At 37.2% G+C, this 17332-nt stretch overlaps 1 protein-coding gene across 6 annotated transcripts in view; it reads left to right on the top strand.

Annotated features, from left to right (window-relative positions):
- The window catches only part of ZNF112 (zinc finger protein 112), a 41004-nt gene extending 28424 nt beyond the window's left edge, over positions 1-12580 (top strand). For all 6 annotated transcript variants that reach the window (XM_055311530.1, XM_055311529.1, XM_055311531.1 and 3 more), the window contains one exon: positions 9164-12580. In XM_055311530.1, the coding sequence (XP_055167505.1) occupies positions 9164-11667 (2504 nt within the window). In that variant the 3' untranslated portion in view covers positions 11668-12580. The remainder of the gene's footprint in view (positions 1-9163) is intronic.
- The last annotated feature ends 4752 nt before the right edge of the window (positions 12581-17332 follow it).

The raw sequence follows: 17332 nt of genomic DNA on the forward strand, positions 1-17332 counted from the left end.
TTTTGCTATTGAGTTATAGGAGTTATTCATATATTTTGTATTTTAGCCCCTTATCAGCTTATGATTTACAATTATTTTCTTCCATTCAGTAGGTTGCCTTTGTATTTTGTTGAAGGTTTACTTTGCTGTGCAAAAGCTTTTTAGTTTCATGCAGGTCCACATTTTATTCTTGCTTTTGTTGCTTTATCTTTTGGTGTCAGATTAAAAAAATTATTGCCAAGACCCATGTCAAGGAGCTTATTGCCTGTGTTTTCTTCTAGGAGTTTTATGGTTTTAGTCTTTTTTTTTTTTTTTAAGATTTTATTTATTTATTCATGAGAGACAGAGAGAGAGAGAAGCAGAGACACAGGCAGAGGGAGAAGCAGGCTCCATGCAGGGAGTCCGATGTGGGACTCGATACCGGGTCTCCAGGATCACGCCCTGGGCCGAAGGCAGGCACTAAACCACTGAGCCACCCAGGCGTCCCTGGTTTTAGTCTTATGTTCAAGTCTTTAATCCATTTTGAGTTAATTTTTGTGTATGGTCTGAGAAAGCGGTTCAATTTCATACTTTTGCATGTGGCTGACCAGTTTTCCCAGCACCGTTTGTTGAGGAGACTTTTTTCCCAGTACATATTCTTGTTCCTTTGTTGTAAATGAATTGACCATATAAGCATGGGTTTATTTCTGGGCTCTGTTCTCTAGAATAGATCTATGTGTCTGTTTTTATCCCAATACCATACTGTTTTACTTACTGTTGTGTTATAATATAGTTTGAAATAACAGGAGTATGATGCCTCTAGTTTGTTCTTTCTCAGGATTGCTTTGGCGTCTTTTGTCATACAAATTTTGGGGTTGTTTGTTCTATTTCTGTGGAAAATAACCATTGGAGGGTATCCCTGGGTGGCTCAGCAGTTTGGCGCCTGCCTTCGGCATGATCCTGGAGTCCCAGGATCGAGTCCCGTATCAGGCTCCCTGCGTAGAGCCTGCTTCTCCCTCTGCCTGTGTCTCTGCCTCTCTCTCTCTCTCTCTCTGTGACTATCATGAATAAATAAATAAAAAATAAAATCTTTAAAAAAATACATTCTTAAGATGCATTTAGGTATAATACATTCTTTAGATATAATATATTCTTTATATATATATATATATTTTTTAAAGAATTTATTTATTTATTAATGAGAGACACAGAGAGAGGCAGAGACATAGAGGCAGAGAGAGAAGCAGGCTCCATGCAGGAAGCCCGATGTGGGACTCCATCCCAGGTCTCCAGGATCAAACCCTGGGCTGAAGGCACCACTTAACTGCTAAGCCACCCAGGCGTTCCATTCTTTATATTTTTTAATATACTAATATTTAATTTAATTAACTAATTTTAACAAACTGATTTTTCTCTCTCATGATATCTTGGGGAAATCCCACCCAGTCAGTGATTATAACTTTTTTTAAATCATGGCTATAGAATATTACAATATGTGCTATAACATGTATCATTTATCCATCTTTTAATTGATGGGCATTAGTTTATCTTCCCCCCTTTTTTAATAATACAGAAAGTACAGTGATAAAAACCTCAATCTAAATGTCCTTGGATACTAGAGTGATTTTATTTCTGTGGAATAAGTTACCTAGTGATTCAAAGATTCAGAGAGAAAACCCAACCCTTACTAAGCTTTAACTCTGGAGTTGCAACCCAGAAAGACATAATTCTCCCCCATTGGCTTTCTTGCCTATAGCAACTGATTTAATTGATTTGGGTAAAGAAACATTTTTAAAATTAGTATTCCTTTTTTTTTTTTTAAAGATTTTATTTATTTATTCATGAGAAACACACACACAGAGAGAGAGAGAGAGAGCCAGAGACACAGGCAGAGGGAGAAGTAGGCTCACTGCAGAGAGCCTAATGTGGGACTCGATTCTAGGACTCCAGGATCACGCCCTGAACCAAAGGCAGATGCTTAACTGCTGAGCCACCCAGGCGTCCCTAAAATTAGGATTCTTATAACCACTCTTTTGTCAGGCTCCTCATAGAAGAAATCTTTACATTTACAACAGGAAAGAGAAAGATGTCAATAAATAACAGTTTCTAAACTATTCATTTCCTTGCAAGATTTTCTAAGTTACAGACCATCCATCTTGTCCAAAGTTGGCAACCACATAGATTCCCTAGATTCCCTTTTTCTGTGAGAGGTAAGAAAGATTCAAGATGAGAAAAACCAGACTTACAAAATGAGTATGTATTCAAAATGTTTTCAAAGATGACTATGTAGTTCTTCATTTTTACGCCCTCCAGATTAACTATTAAATAAACAACTGTTAAAGTAGATTTCAGACAATTTTCAAATCTTCATTATCTTGAGGATCTAGTGTACAACTTTCAACTGGTGATCATTGTAAATTGAAAAAAAGAAGTTGTACTTCCAGGGTTCACATATCCTAAGGGAGAGAAAGAATCTATTCTAAGTGGTAATTTGTTCTTTATATTTTGAAACTTTAGCCCATACAGGCATGAAACTAAGAGGTACAAACCTATCTGTTGATATTTTTCCACATTTCCATGTTTGAACTTTGCATTTGAGCCTTGCTATTGTTTCATTATGAAGTTTACACCTTCTTCAAATATTTAGACCAGTGATTTTCTTTTCTTTTCTTTTTAAAGATTTTATTTATTAATGAGAGACACACAGAGAGAGGCAGAGACATAGGCAGAGGGAGAAGCAGGCTCCCTATGGGGAGCCTGATGCAGGATTCAATCCCAGGATCATGACCTGAGCCAAAGGCAGACCCAAAGGCAGATGCTCAATCACTGAGCCACCTGAGCCACCCAGGTGCCCCTAGACCAGTGGTTTTCATACTTTTTTGGCCATGTGCCCAAGTATATAATGTAACCCAATACAGACGTATGTATATGTACATATCTGCACATCTGAAATAAGCATTTCATGCAGTGGTATCTTGACTTCAGGGCACCTCTGATATTTTTTTTTTAATTGCATGCATAATCTACTAAATTGACTTTCAACCTCACAAATGGTTTTTCACCATTAGTGTTCTCAGGCTGTTCTAGGTCATACGTTCCAAATACATCCAACAATATCTCATAATCTGTTTTCAAAAGTACAGCCTTCCCTGCTGGTCATTATATTTGTCTTCTATTTGGAAAGTAATAAGCAAAATAATTTTACCTACCGTAAAACAAGACCAAAGTATTTTCAGAACACGTATTAGGCTCTTTCAGTATTGAAGCTTTCCTGGCTTCATAATGCTAATCCATTTTTTTAAAAATGCCACAAGGGGCACCCGGATGGCCCAGTCAGTTAAGTGTCTACCTTCAGCTCAGGTCATGATTCTGGGGTCCTGGGATGGAGCCCCACATCTGGTTCCCTGATCAATAGGGAGTTTGCTTCTCCCTCTTCCTTTGTCCCTCCCTCTGCTCTCACTCTTTCAAATAAATAAATAAATAAAATTTAAAAATTAGAAAAATGAAATGCCATTAGTCGACTGGTGGGCCAGACTTCTTCAGCATTATCTTTAAATAATCTCTCATAGAGATCTGATCTCCTTTTCTGTCCCATCTTGATTGTCACTCCCTACAGTGAAAAAGAACAACTGAGAAGTTGGTGTTTTTCTTAAAGACAGTCCCTAAGAATTCCTCATCTTTAATTCTGCTTCCTTTAGGTTATTACCTGGCACTGAACAGAGAAACATCCTATTCCTTCCATTGGGTCTTAGACAGCTGTTCTTGGCTGTTTCTTCAATGATTTTAATTCCCTTTGGCTTACCAGGATATCAAACATCACTGTGTTAAAAATTGCTGCAACCATAATTAAACTTTATATGTTAACCTTAACTAAACCTCAAGTTGTTTTTTTTTTTTTTTAAGATTTTATTTATTTGAGAGAGAGAGAGCACATTAGCAGGAGGTAGAGGGAGAAGCAAACTCCCTCTGAGCACAGAGCCTAATGTGGGGCTCAATGCCAGCATCCTGGCTCATGATCTGAGCCAGTTAGGATGCTTAACCAACTGAGCCACCAAGGTGCTCCTGAACCTCAGGTTATAACACAACCTTTCATAAATATTTAGTGACATCTTACAGGTGTCATACATGTTTATCTGGAATTATAATTCCCTGCCAAAACTAATTTCTTAATAAAAACTTACCATGTTTGCCTTAACTAACTTCATAAGAAAGAAGACATAAGAAAGATGTGGAGAAAATAGCATGTTGCTAATAAAATATGACAGATGTCTTTTTTTAATTACACATATGTTTAGTCTATTTTTTCTTATAACTTTTTTGATTGTTAATAGTGGTTCTAATATCAGATCTCAGGCTGTGATAAGCTGGCCAATTTTATATTCTAATATAAAGGGGCATCCTTGTTTTCTGCATTTGCCCCTCTGCTCCCACTCTACATAACCTATTCTTCTTTTCATACATTATATGTTTCCCCTTGCAGACTGAATTAAAACTGTGATTCTGGGCAGCCCTGGTGGCCTGGCGGTTTAGTACTGCCTTCAGCCCAGGGCATGATCCTGGAGACCCAGGATTGAGTCCTGCATCGGGCTCCCTGCATGGAACCTGCTTCTTGCTTCTCCCTCTGCCTGAGTCTCTGCCTATCTCTCTCTCTCTCTCTCTCTCTCTCTCTCTCTCTCTCTCTCTCTGTCAAGAATAAATAAATAATCTTAAAAAAAAAACTGTGATTCTAAAATTGTAGCATGAAGCAGGGGTGTTGGAGCCATTTTTAACATGGATAGATTAGAAAGGTAGAGTTCCTCTCAAGCTCACATGGGACATTCACACTCTGGGCCATAAGACACACCTTACCAAATTTAAAAGAATAGAGATCATACTATGTCTGCTCTCAGACCACAGTTAAATTATACTGGAAATCAATAAACTAAACTGGGAAATGAAATCCCAAAATATATGGAGATTCAACACACTTCTAACATGAGTTAAAGTAGAATCTTGAGAGAAATTTAAAAATATTTTGAACTAAATGAAAATTAAAACACAACTTATCAAAATTTGTGGGATGCAGAGAAAGCAGTGCTAGGAGGGAAATTTAAAGCACTGAAGACATATATTAGAAGAGAAGAGAGATCTAAAATCAACCATCTAAGCTCCTACCTTAGAAAATGAGAAAAAGAAGAGCAAATTAAATCTACCGTAAGAACACGGGTTGAGCACTGGGTGTTATGCTATAGGTTGGCAAATCGAACTCCAATAAAAAAAATATACAAAAAAGGGATCCCTGGGTGGCGCAGCGGTTTGGCGCCTGCCTTTGGCCCAGGGCGCGATCCTGGAGACCCAGGATCGAGTCCCACATCAGGCTCCCGGTGCATGGAGCCTGCTTCTCCCTCTGCCTGTCTCTCTCTCTCTCTCTCTCTCTCTCATAAATAAATAAATAAATAAATAAACAAACAAATAAATAAATAAATAAATAAATAAAAATTTAAAAAATATATATATACACAAAAAATAAATAAAAAACAGAAAATAAATCTAAAGTAAGAAGGAAAGAAAAGAAATAATAAGAATTAGAGCAAAAATCAAATTGAAGACAGGAAACCAATAGAAAAAAAAATGAAAACAAAGACTGATTCTTTGAAAAATTAAAATCAGTAAGCATCTAGCCAGGCCAACTAAGGAGAAAAGAGAGAGAATGTAAATTACTAATATCAGACATGAAAGAGGAGACATCTTCGGGTCCTTTGGGCATTAAAAGGATAAAAAAGGAATACTCTGGATGAACTCTATGCCCACACATTTGATAACTTTGATGAAATGGACCAATTCCATGAAAGAATTTGCCAAAACTTACACAAGAAATTGACAATCTGTTAAGGAAATTGAATCAATAACTAATAATCTTCCAAAACAGAAAAAACTCATTCAGTTGTGAGGAAAAGCAGTGAAGACACAAGAAATCCTCCAAAGGTTAAATATACTCTCACAGAGCTAAGTCTCAGATGTGGTGAGGAGAGTAGCCAGCTGTGTAAGCATTTGTCTGTATCCTCTACTGCCTGCAAAATGCCTTCCTTTCTCTTACTGCCTTAAAGGTCAGTAAGAATGCAGGGCCATCTCAGCCTGGGTCATCTGAATTGATATTCTTGACTAGCTTCTATTGAAGGAAGAGAGAAAAAGGAAAATGTAAATTGAGTTTTTTTCTTTTAATTCTTTATTATTAACTAACTAACTAGCTAACTATTAAATTTAAAGGAGTTACTTGGTGTTTACAACAACCTATAACATTTTTGTTGTTGAGTTGGTTCATGGTGGATGCTGGAATGATTGACTTTCTCCAATTTTAAAACAGGATCACTAAAGAGATGAAATAAATTCTCAGCTTTCCTACTTGAAATGAGATATTTTAGTGCTCTTTTGCAGTGCATATTTTCTCCATCGAATAGGTTCATTTATGAATATGACTTAATATCATTTCTCATGTAAATACCACATGCAAACCAATTATGCGACTGGAGCTCCTTAAAACAATTTCTCATTGGTACCCTACCTTTGATACTAAGATAGAACTTAAATGCTGAGAGAAGGAAAGGAAATGACAAGGTGTTTTGGTATGCACCACTGGATAAAGGAAGTTCAAGTTACTGTTAAGAGTGTGATCTTTTCCATAGAGCCTGAAACTAGGTGAAATGACCTTTCCCCCCTTCCTGCATTGCTTTAACATTGTAAAGCCACCATCAAAATGAAACTTTAATCTCTTAAACATTTGAGAAGGGTCATGTCAGGGATCCCTGGGTGGCGCAGCGGTTTAGCGCCTGCCTTTGGCCCAGGGCGTGATCCTGGAGATCCGGGATCGAATCCCACATCGGGCTCCCGGTGCATGGAGCCCGCTTCTCCCTCTGCCTGTGTCTCTGCCTCTCTCTCTCTCTCTCTCACTGTGTGCCTATCATAAATAAATTAAAAAATTAAAAAAAAGAAGGGTCATGTCATAAATGATGTACAAATTTCTATTGAAATGGCTTTGTAAAAAACTGTTTTTTGACTAGCAAGCCACTTTCATGTCCTCAAACCACCATGTCAGTCCCAAAAGATATATTAAACTATATCTTTATGGATGTATACTGAGTGTTTCTGATGATACCAAACAAGACTGTAAGCATTATGAACTCTAGCTGGATGGCAAACTTCTCCACATAAGCTATTTACTTTATCTGCCTCCTGCAGTATGTCCCTTCACCTCATCTTTAGGTGCTAAAATATTAATGTGATAACTGGAAGCTTGGCTTTTAAGAAGCCAGAGACACCAATAAGTGAGTTTTTTTGGTGGAGGAGTTTGGGGGAAGGTCAGAGGGTAGAGAGAGAGTTTTTTTTTTTAAGATTTTATTTATTTATTCATGAGAGACATACACAGAGAGAGACAGAGACACAGGCAGAGGGAGAAGCAGGCTCCTTGCAGGGAGCCCTATGTGGGACTCAATCCTGGGACTCCAGGATCACGCCCTGAGCCAAAGGCAGATGCTCAACCGCTGAGCCACCCAGGCGTCCCAAGAGAGATTCTTACACAGGCTGCATGCCCAGCACAAAGTCTAATGTGGGGCTCGATCTAACAACCATGAGAACATGACCTGAGCTGAAACAAGAGTTGGATACTTAACTGGCTGACCCACCCAGGCACCCCACTAGCATTTTTTTTAAGTACCGAGAGGAGTACCTATGGATGTGCCAGAAAGTGTTACCAAGCAGTCACTGTAGTGCCCCAGAGCCTAGTGCCACCCAGTCATCAGTGTGGCATTTTCGTTTTTTTTTTTTTAAGTTGGGGATAATGTGGGGCTACCCATAAGATTTTATACAAAAAAAAAAAAAATACACTATTTGAAGTTATTTTAAAAATGAAAAAGACTCAATCCACAAGAGATTCCTGTGACCTTTGCTTTTCTCATTAGCAGGTGGTCCCATAAGTGTAGCCCTACCTCTTACATAGTTTTTCAACTTTGTGGCAAAATTACCACCACCAGTTTCTTTCCCATGAAAAACAACACATATACATGTCTTTTTAATTCTGAGAGTGAGAATGACTCACCCTGTGATCTATTCATTATATGCTTATTGAGCAGCTCCTACTTGCTGGAAATAAAGTCCTTGTCCTTGTAGATAATATGTTCCAGTGTGGACAGACAAAAAAGAAAGTATGAAAAGAATCCTGTTTTACTGCTTTCTTTTCTGGATGCTGTAGAGAATTGATGTGCTGCCAGGTGTTAGAAAAGTACACGTTGAATCCAGTGTCCGCAGGGAGAATACTTCTTACCAGGATTTGAAGATTTACTGTCTGCTTGGAAGCTGAATGTTAATAACTAAGTGACAGATCATTTCCACCCAAATGTGCCTCTCTTCATTTCTTTTGGTACTTCAAATTCCCTAAATGTTAAAGTATCTTTCTAGTAAAAGGACACAACGCAAAGTCAGTGTTCATTGAGTTTTGGTTTTTGATGGTGTGCTTCAAAGGACACCTAAAGGTGCCAGGGAACTTGGCTGTGCTCTGTCCCTCCACCTCCATTTTTTTCTGTCTTTGGAGTTGAATTCTGTCACAGTGCTTCACATTCAGACCTATACAATAGCCTTTGCTAATTGTAAAATATTTTTTTTTAAGTTGAAACTGATATGGCATACAGTGACTTAGAATCTGAGTTTATTATCTCATGAAGATAGCTTATTAGAGGCCCTATGATGCAGGGGTCTGTGTTTACCTTTGTGTGCACAGCATTTAACACTGTGCCCTAACACAAAAACATTCCCATACCCACATGCCAGAGAAAAAAGCAAAAGTTATTAGGACGAAAAGCATTTGTCCACTTGAATCCTATTGTTTCCAATTTGATAATATCCCCTTCTGGTTTGTCCTTGGGATCTCCACACAATCCATGATAAACCCATGCTAATACATATATGGTTTTACTAGGCCTTTTGAACAGGGCCACCATGTTTGATGTTTTCACGTTGTGTTGCAAAGCCTTGATTTTCAGGCATACAGATAGCCTGAATTATGTGGGTTCTACTTGTATTCCTGATATAACCAAAGAAGAGCCACTTTCTAAGTATTCTTCGGAGTAGTAACATGAATTTTCCTGTAGTTCATTGAAGTTAAGGGTAAAATTTTGAAATCTCTGAATAAAAACATTCACTTGTGCATATGTCTAAATTCTCTTTATCATTATAGGAACCAAGAGTCAACATAGTATGGAGAGTAATCAAGAAGTGGGATTAGGCTACATTTCTCCCAAGGAGCTTTCATCCTGGCAGACCTGGCAACAAGGTGCAGGTGGTTTAATAACCAAGTGTCAAGATTCCATGAAAAAATTTCAAGGGAATATTTCTCATTTGCAAAAACAAGGTGATTTCCCCTGCCAGGTTTGGGCAGGAGTGCCAATTCATATATCTGAAGATGAGAACTGTATACTGACTCATATAGAGGATGTTTCCAATTGCCTAAAAAGCCAAGAATTTCCATCTTGGAGAGCCCAGCATTCTTGGAGGAAAATGTATCTGACAGAGTCACATAATTATCAGTGTAGATGTCAGCAAATTTTGATGAAAAATAATTTCTGTAAGTGTGACAGCACCAGTTGGGTCTCACATCACAATGATAGTGTGGGAGTACACAGAACAGAAAAAAATTACAGCTGCCATGACTGTGGAGAGAACATCATGAAGGTTTCTTTGCTTAATCAAGACTTAATACAAATAGGGCAAAAGCCCTACCCCTGTAATGAGTACAGAAGAGCCTTCAGTGATGACTCCAGCTTAGAAGTTTATCAGAAGTTACAATTAGAAGGGAAGGGCCACACCTACAGTCCGTGTAGAAAGGGCTGTAGTTACAGTTCAGCTCTTTGTATTCATCAAAGTGTTCATAGAGGAGATGGTTGTGTTTTTGAGAGTTCACATCTGCAGTCCCATCAGAGAAAACCTACAGAAGAGAAGCCATGTAAGTGTGGATATGGTGAGAGCTTCAGTCAGTGCTCCTCTCTTAACACTTGTGAACTTATTCACACAGGAGAGACATCCTGTACATGCAATATTTATGAGAAAGACTTCAGTCATAGCTTAGACCTTAATAGTATTTTTAGGGTCTGTACTGTGGAGAAACCCCATGAATATGAGGAGAATAGGAATGTCTTTAATCAGAATTCTTGTCTTCAAGTCCACCAGAAAATCCACACTGAAGAGAAACTATACACAAATGTGGAATATGAGAAGGGTTTTATTTGTAGCTCAAATCTTAACATTCAGCAAAGAGTTCACATGGAAGAGATTCCTTATAATTCCGAGGAATGTGGTAATGACTTCAATCTGGCCTCACATTTTCAGGACCTTCAGATAGTCCACACTAGGGAACAACCATATAAACATTATGCATGTGGTAACAGCTTCAACCAAAATTCATATCTTCAAGGTCATCAGAAAATTCACATTGGAGAAAAAGCTTACAAGGATTGTGGGAATGGCTTCAATTGGAATTCAAAACTTAAAGATCGTCAGAGAATCCACACTGGAGAGAAGCCATATAAATGCAATGCATGTGGTAAAGGGTTCAGTCATAGATCAGTTCTTAATGTTCATCAGAGAGTCCATACAGGAGAGAAACCTTATAAATGTGAGGAGTGTGACAAGGGATTTAGTCGGAGTTCATACCTTCAAGCCCATCAGAGAGTCCACACTGGAGAAAAACCATATAAATGTGAAGAGTGTGGGAAGGGCTTCAGTCGCAATTCATACCTTCAAGGCCATCAGAGAGTTCACACTGGAGAGAAACCATACAAATGTGAGGAGTGTGGCAAGGGCTTCAGTCGGAGTTCACACCTTCAAGGCCATCAGCGAGTCCACACTGGAGAAAAACCGTTCAAATGTGAGGAGTGTGGGAAGGGATTCAGTTGGAGCTTTAATCTTCAAATTCATCAGAGAGTTCACACAGGAGAGAAACCCTATAAATGTGGTGAATGTGGTAAGGGCTTCAGTAAGGCCTCAACTCTTCTGGCCCATCAGAGAGTCCACACAGGAGAGAAGCCATACCAATGTGATGAGTGTGGTAAGAGCTTCAGTCAGAGATCATACCTTCAAAGCCATCAGAGTGTCCACACTGGAGAGAGACCATATATATGTGAGGTATGTGGGAAAGGCTTCAGTCAGAGGGCATATCTTCAAGGTCATCAGAGAGTCCACACTAGAGTGAAACCATATAAATGTGAGATGTGTGGGAAGGGCTTTAGTCAGAGTTCACGCCTTGAAGCACATCGGAGGGTCCACACAGGAGGGAAACCATACAAATGTGAAGTATGCACAAAGGGCTTCAGTGAGAGTTCACGCCTTCAAGCACATCAGAGGGTCCACACAGAAGGGAGGCCCTATAAATGTGAACAATGTGGTAAGGGTTTCAGCGGGTTTTCAAGTCTTCAGGCTCATCACAGAGTCCACACTGGGGAAAAACCATACAAATGTGAGGTATGTGGAAAGGGCTTCAGTCAGAGATCAAATCTTCAGGCTCATCAAAGAGTCCACACAGGAGAGAAACCATACAAGTGTGATGCATGTGGTAAGGGTTTCCGTTGGAGCTCAGGTCTACTTATTCATCAGAGAGTCCATAGTGGTGATAAATTCTATAAAAGTGAAGAGTATGGTAAGGATTATCCTTCATCAGAGAACCCATACAGAAATGAAGTTCTATGAAACAGTTCTGTTTGTTTTGAAGTCCTCAAATAGGAACTGAAATTTTCAAAGCACTAGAGTTCTTATAGTAGAAAAAGAATTTCTTTAATGAAAATTTAATGTATTCACAATAGTCAGACCACACAGCAGATATATCTAACGAGAGTTTCCATAATGGGTTTTGTCACAACTTTAACAGGCATTGCACATGACTTAATTATCATTGTACTAGGGCTTATAAAAGATAAAAGTAACAAAAATACAATGATGAGTGTGCCTAAATCCATGTCCACTCTAACATAAGCTTTAGTGAGAGAAAGGGCTTCATTCATTGCTGAGTTACAAAACCATGACATTGCATAACTCAGTGCAGGTGCTCAATACTTTTTGCTAAATGACTAAAAATGTATAAAAGTGTCATATTTGAAAATTTTATTAAGCTCATTCCCCACCCCCTACCAAGAAAACAATATAAAAATGTATTTGGAGGAAGAATCCTGCAAGTAATCTTAATATAAGCACTTCAAGTGGGAAAATTTACTTGAAATGTAGGATAGATATCAAGGAATACTGCAGTATGAAATTAAATGAATTTGGCTGTAACCTTGCTGGAATTGGTTTCCATCCTTTGTCCTATCTCAAGCAGGATAAGCTAAATTCTTACCATTTGGTCTCTTTCCATACAGTATACCATCAGTTTAAGTTTAGCTATGTGTTTGTGTGTGTGTGTGTGTGTGTGTGTGTGTGTGTACACATATGTGCACTTTAAATGACAGTACAAACTGATAATGTTTTTGGTTACACTGCATTTTACGTAATTGACTTTCTACCCCTGCCCTGTGTGTTAAGGCAGAGTTTTACTGTAATATTTGCAAAGTGTCAGAAATGGTTACTAATGAAAAATACTTTCTTAATAAAACTCAAAATTACAATACTTTGGTTTTTTTAGTCTCCATATTGACATCAAAGTTCTTTGGATCTAACCGATTTCTAAGAGTTAAAGCCTTTGTGCAATTCAGACCTCCTTAGACAGAATCTGTGATGCTTTTGGAGGGCTTTAATTTTATCAAGTTCTATCCTTATCCTCCCAGTCACACAAAGAAAGGAAAAATCTTGAATTTCTCTAAACATCTTATCAAATATATTGGTTACATAAGATAGGATTTTTTACTTGTTGGTCTCTATCTTACAAAAACAATACATTCTGTTGGGAGTGAAAAATACACAAGTTTGTTAGACAAGTGTCATAATATATATTATATATATTATATATATTTAAATATATACTTTATATATATATAATGTGTATATATAATATATACATATATATGTAAATGCATACCTACAGGAAATATAGAATAATGTATGATAAAGCAATTTTAATAGAAAAAAAATTTTACAATGAGAATAATTTTTTAAACTGGAAATAAATAGGGATTTGAATAAGTTTCTCCAAGTTCCTATAATATGGAGTTATAGAAAGTAAGGAATTGATCCAAAATGATAGGAAAGAATTGCACATATTGTGTAGTGAAAATGTGTATTGTACCTTCATAATATCCAGCTAATTTAAGTCTGTATACATATATGTTCAAATACATGTTTCATAGATGATGTATAAAAGATTACTCATCATCATGTATACAATGGTTTTCTCTGACAAGCAAGGTTTTGGCTTAATCTTTTCTTTCTTGTACTTTATTTAAAATTTTTTTCAACTAACATTTACCAGTTGTACTGAAGTAATAAACTACTGAGATATCATCCTTTATAGGTAAGAACTCATAATATGATTGTTCTATTTCACTGGGTGGCTTTATAGCCAAAACTAAAGAATAAAAATCCCTGACATTAATTTTCAAAATCCCCTGGGTTATTGAGGATACAGATAAATTAGGTATCAGCATCTTTATCTTTCTGTGAAATTTCTTTAGATCTCAAAGATCATGCAACCTAAAATGCTCTAGTACAATTCAGTAGTGTTATAAATTGGTGCATTATAATTTTTCTATCAGACGTCCCTCATTGGATGAACAAGATGACCAAGGCACTCACCTAACCTGGCTTCAAAGGTGCTAGTTCAAGTTGCACAATATCATCAGAAACCAAGGCTTCTAATATATTTCTTTACTATCATTGCTTATAAGGGAAGATTATGAGAGCTCATGGTGGTTTTATCATTTAGGGTGCTCTTAGTTGTAAGTAACAAGAAATGTAAGTAACAAGAAATGTAACAAGAAATGTAAAAAGAGTTGCCTAAACCATAAGTATTTCTCAGTTCATATAAATGAAAAGATACAGGTAGGGTAAGACTTGGGTCTGGGTCAGCCAAGGAGGCTTTGTATTGCTATTCTTTAATTCTTACCTCTGTCCTTGTGTATGAACTCTTATCTTTAGATTGCTCACAACATGGCAGTATCACCATTTTTGCTCATAGCTGAGGGAAGAGAGCTTCTGTCTCATTTGGGATTATGTAGTCCTAGCTCCCCCAAATGCATAAGATCTCTGTCATCTCCAATCCCCACTCAAGACTGAGACTATACCAAGATGATTAAAAATATCCCTCTTTCCTGTAAATAGGCTAGCTTGTTCCTAGTGATAAGCAATATAGCAAGTTACACTGGGAAGGTGGCAAGAACATGGACCTCTGAGAATCCTGGGGCACAGATACATAGGGATGGCCAAAAGCTGAGGGTGAAGAAGGAACATTGAGAAAAATCCTCTAGCACTCCAGCCCCTACCCTAAGCACCAGGTAACAGAAAAATTTGAAGTGGTGTACTAAAGATAACTATTACAACAACAGAATTTAATTCCAACTTAATTCCTGACCAGATTGCTTCACCCTAACATCCTAGCAGAATAGCAGTGCCCCAGGCAAAAATAGTATTTACTTCAGTCTCCACTGTTTCATACATGTTATTTGGCATGCAATCAAAAAATTACAAAATGAAAAGAACAGTCATCTGCCAAGCAACAGCAGACTAATTAATAAACCATGCATTGAGATGAACTAGTTTTGGAAATATCAGAGAATTTTATGTAACTAGTTGATGTGTTGAGTGCTTTTATGAGAAGGACAGACAATATACATGAACAGATGGGGGGATTTCCGTGAATATTAACAAAGAATCAAATAGGAAATGCTAGAAAAAATTTATCACAAAGGATGCTCATGAAGGACTCATGAAAACAGAGAATAGTCAGAACTTGAATATAGGTCAATTGAAATCAAACTAAAAAAGTGAAGAATACAGAAGAGAGTATCAAAGAACTGTGGGAAAACTCTGGTCTAATATGTGTTAAATTAGAAATCTAGGAAGAGAAGAGACCAAGAATGAGAAAATAAATATTTGCAGAGATAATGGCTGAGAGTTTTCAAAAAAAAAAAAAAAAAAGACCTCTACCAGATCCAAGAACCTCAGAGTACCCAAGCAGGATTTTAAAACAAACAAAAACATGATCTATTGTTGCCAAACAGCTGAAAATGAACAAGACAGACAAAATATTGGTGGCCGAGAAAAAGGACAAATTACATACAAGAAACAGATGAGAAGAGCAGACTTGTAATAAAAAAAACAAGCCAGAAGTCAATGGAGTGATATCTTTAAAATTCTGAAACAAAATACTGTTAATCAGAAATTCCTAGCCCAATGAAAATGTTTTCAAAAAAATATGCAAAATAAAGATTTTCAGATGAATAAAAGGTAATAGAATTCACTAGCAGCAGATCAGCACTATAAGAAATATTAAAGAAATTTCTTTAGACAGAATATTATACCAGTAGTAAATTTGTATCAGAAAGAGAGGGAGGGAGGGAGGAAGGGAGGAAGGAAGGAAGGAAGGAAGGAAGGAAGGAAGGAAGGAAGGAAGGAAGGAAGGACTTTGAAAATGCTTAAAATCAAGTCAAGGGCAGCCCAGGTAGCTCAGCGGTTTAGCACCATCTTCAGCCCAGGGTGTGATCGTGGAGTCCCAGGATCCCGTTGGGCTCCCTGCATGGAGCCTGCTTCTCCTTCTGCTTGTGTCTCTGCCTCTCTCTCTCTCTCAGTCTCTCATGAATAAGTAAATAAAATCTTTAAAAAAATCAAGTCAAATATTTTTCTCATTTTTAATCACTTGAAAATATTCATTAAACCAAAAATGTGAGCAAGATTTTGTGAGTTTATAGCTTATATAAGAAGTAAAACGTAACAATACCATAAAACAGAGCAGAGAGAAATTGGAAGTATGCTGTTCTATACCACATGAATTGGCATAATATTAGAAGGTGAACTGTGAAAAATTATAGGTGTATATTATAAGCCCCAGAATAACCATTAAAAAACAATTTAAAGGGATGCCTGGGTGGCTCAGCGGTTGGGCACCTGCCTTTGGCTCAGGTCTGATCCCAGAATGTGGGATCGAGTCCCACATCAGACTCCCTGCGAGGAGCCTGCTTATCCCTCTGCCTATGTCTCTGCCTCTCTCTCTCAGTCTGTATCTATCATGAATAAATAAATAAATCTTTAAAAAATAATTTAAACTGGTATATAATAAGCCAGTAGTAGAGACAAAATGGAATTATTAAAAAACAAAATAAAACTCAATCCAAAAGCAGGAAAATTGAATAACACATGGTGGAAATAGTAAAGATTAGCATGATGGTAGGTTCAAATCCTGTGATAATAATTATATTAAATGTAAGTGTTCTAAACACACCAGTTAAAACATTGTCAGACTGGATAAAAAAGCAAAACCTAACATAGGCTGTATGTTTTCTATAAAAAACTCTTTTTAAATATAGAGGTTAAGTGGGCTAAAAGATGAAGAATGAAAAAAGTTATGCTAAAAAAAAAAAGAAAAAAAGGTATGCTATCCAAAACTAATCCAAAGGAAGCTGGACTATTACATTCATATCAACAAAGAATTCATACAAGGAATATTACAAAGTGTACAGCAGGTAACATACAATTCTAAATGTATATGCATCTAACAACAGAGTTTAAAGATTCATGAAGCAAAAACTTATGGAAAACCACAAGTATATTTGTAAAACTAAATAGTTCTCTTAGTAATTGGCAAAACAAGAAGATAGAAAATCAGTAAGGATATAGAAGACTTGAACAACACTGCCACCCAACTTGACTTATTTGCCATTTAGAGAAAATTTCATTCAACAGTGGTTGAATATATATTACTTTCAAGTGCAATTGGAATGTTTGCCAAGATAAATTGTATTCTGAGCCATAAAGCAAACCATACCAAATTTAAAAGTAGTCATGCAAAGTATTTTTCCTCTAATCCAAATGAAATTAAACTATATCAAGCAAGTGATAACCTTTTGCCAACCATCAGGAACAGCAATTCCAGAATGTCAACCCATTGCATGGCTTGCAGGTGTCAAGGGGCCTGTAAGTATTAGGAACACCTTTAAGCCTCTAAAATTAACAATTTCAACAAGATGTATGAATTCCTTGAAAGACAAATCACCAAAGCGTACACAAGTAGTGGACAGTCTGGGACGCCTGGGTGGCTCAGTGGTTGAGCAACTGCTTTTGGCTCAGGACATGATCCTGGGCTCCTGGGATCGAGTCCTGCATCAGGCTGCCCTCGAGGATCCTGCTTCTCCCTCTGCCTATGTCTCTGCCTTTTTCTGTGTGTCTCATGAATAAATAAAATCTTTTTTTTTAAATAAAAGAAGTGGACAGC

This window comes from Nyctereutes procyonoides, unplaced genomic scaffold, assembly GCF_905146905.1.
Source record: "Nyctereutes procyonoides isolate TBG_1078 unplaced genomic scaffold, NYPRO_anot_genome, whole genome shotgun sequence".
In the NCBI taxonomy this organism is placed as follows: Eukaryota; Metazoa; Chordata; class Mammalia; order Carnivora; family Canidae; genus Nyctereutes; species Nyctereutes procyonoides.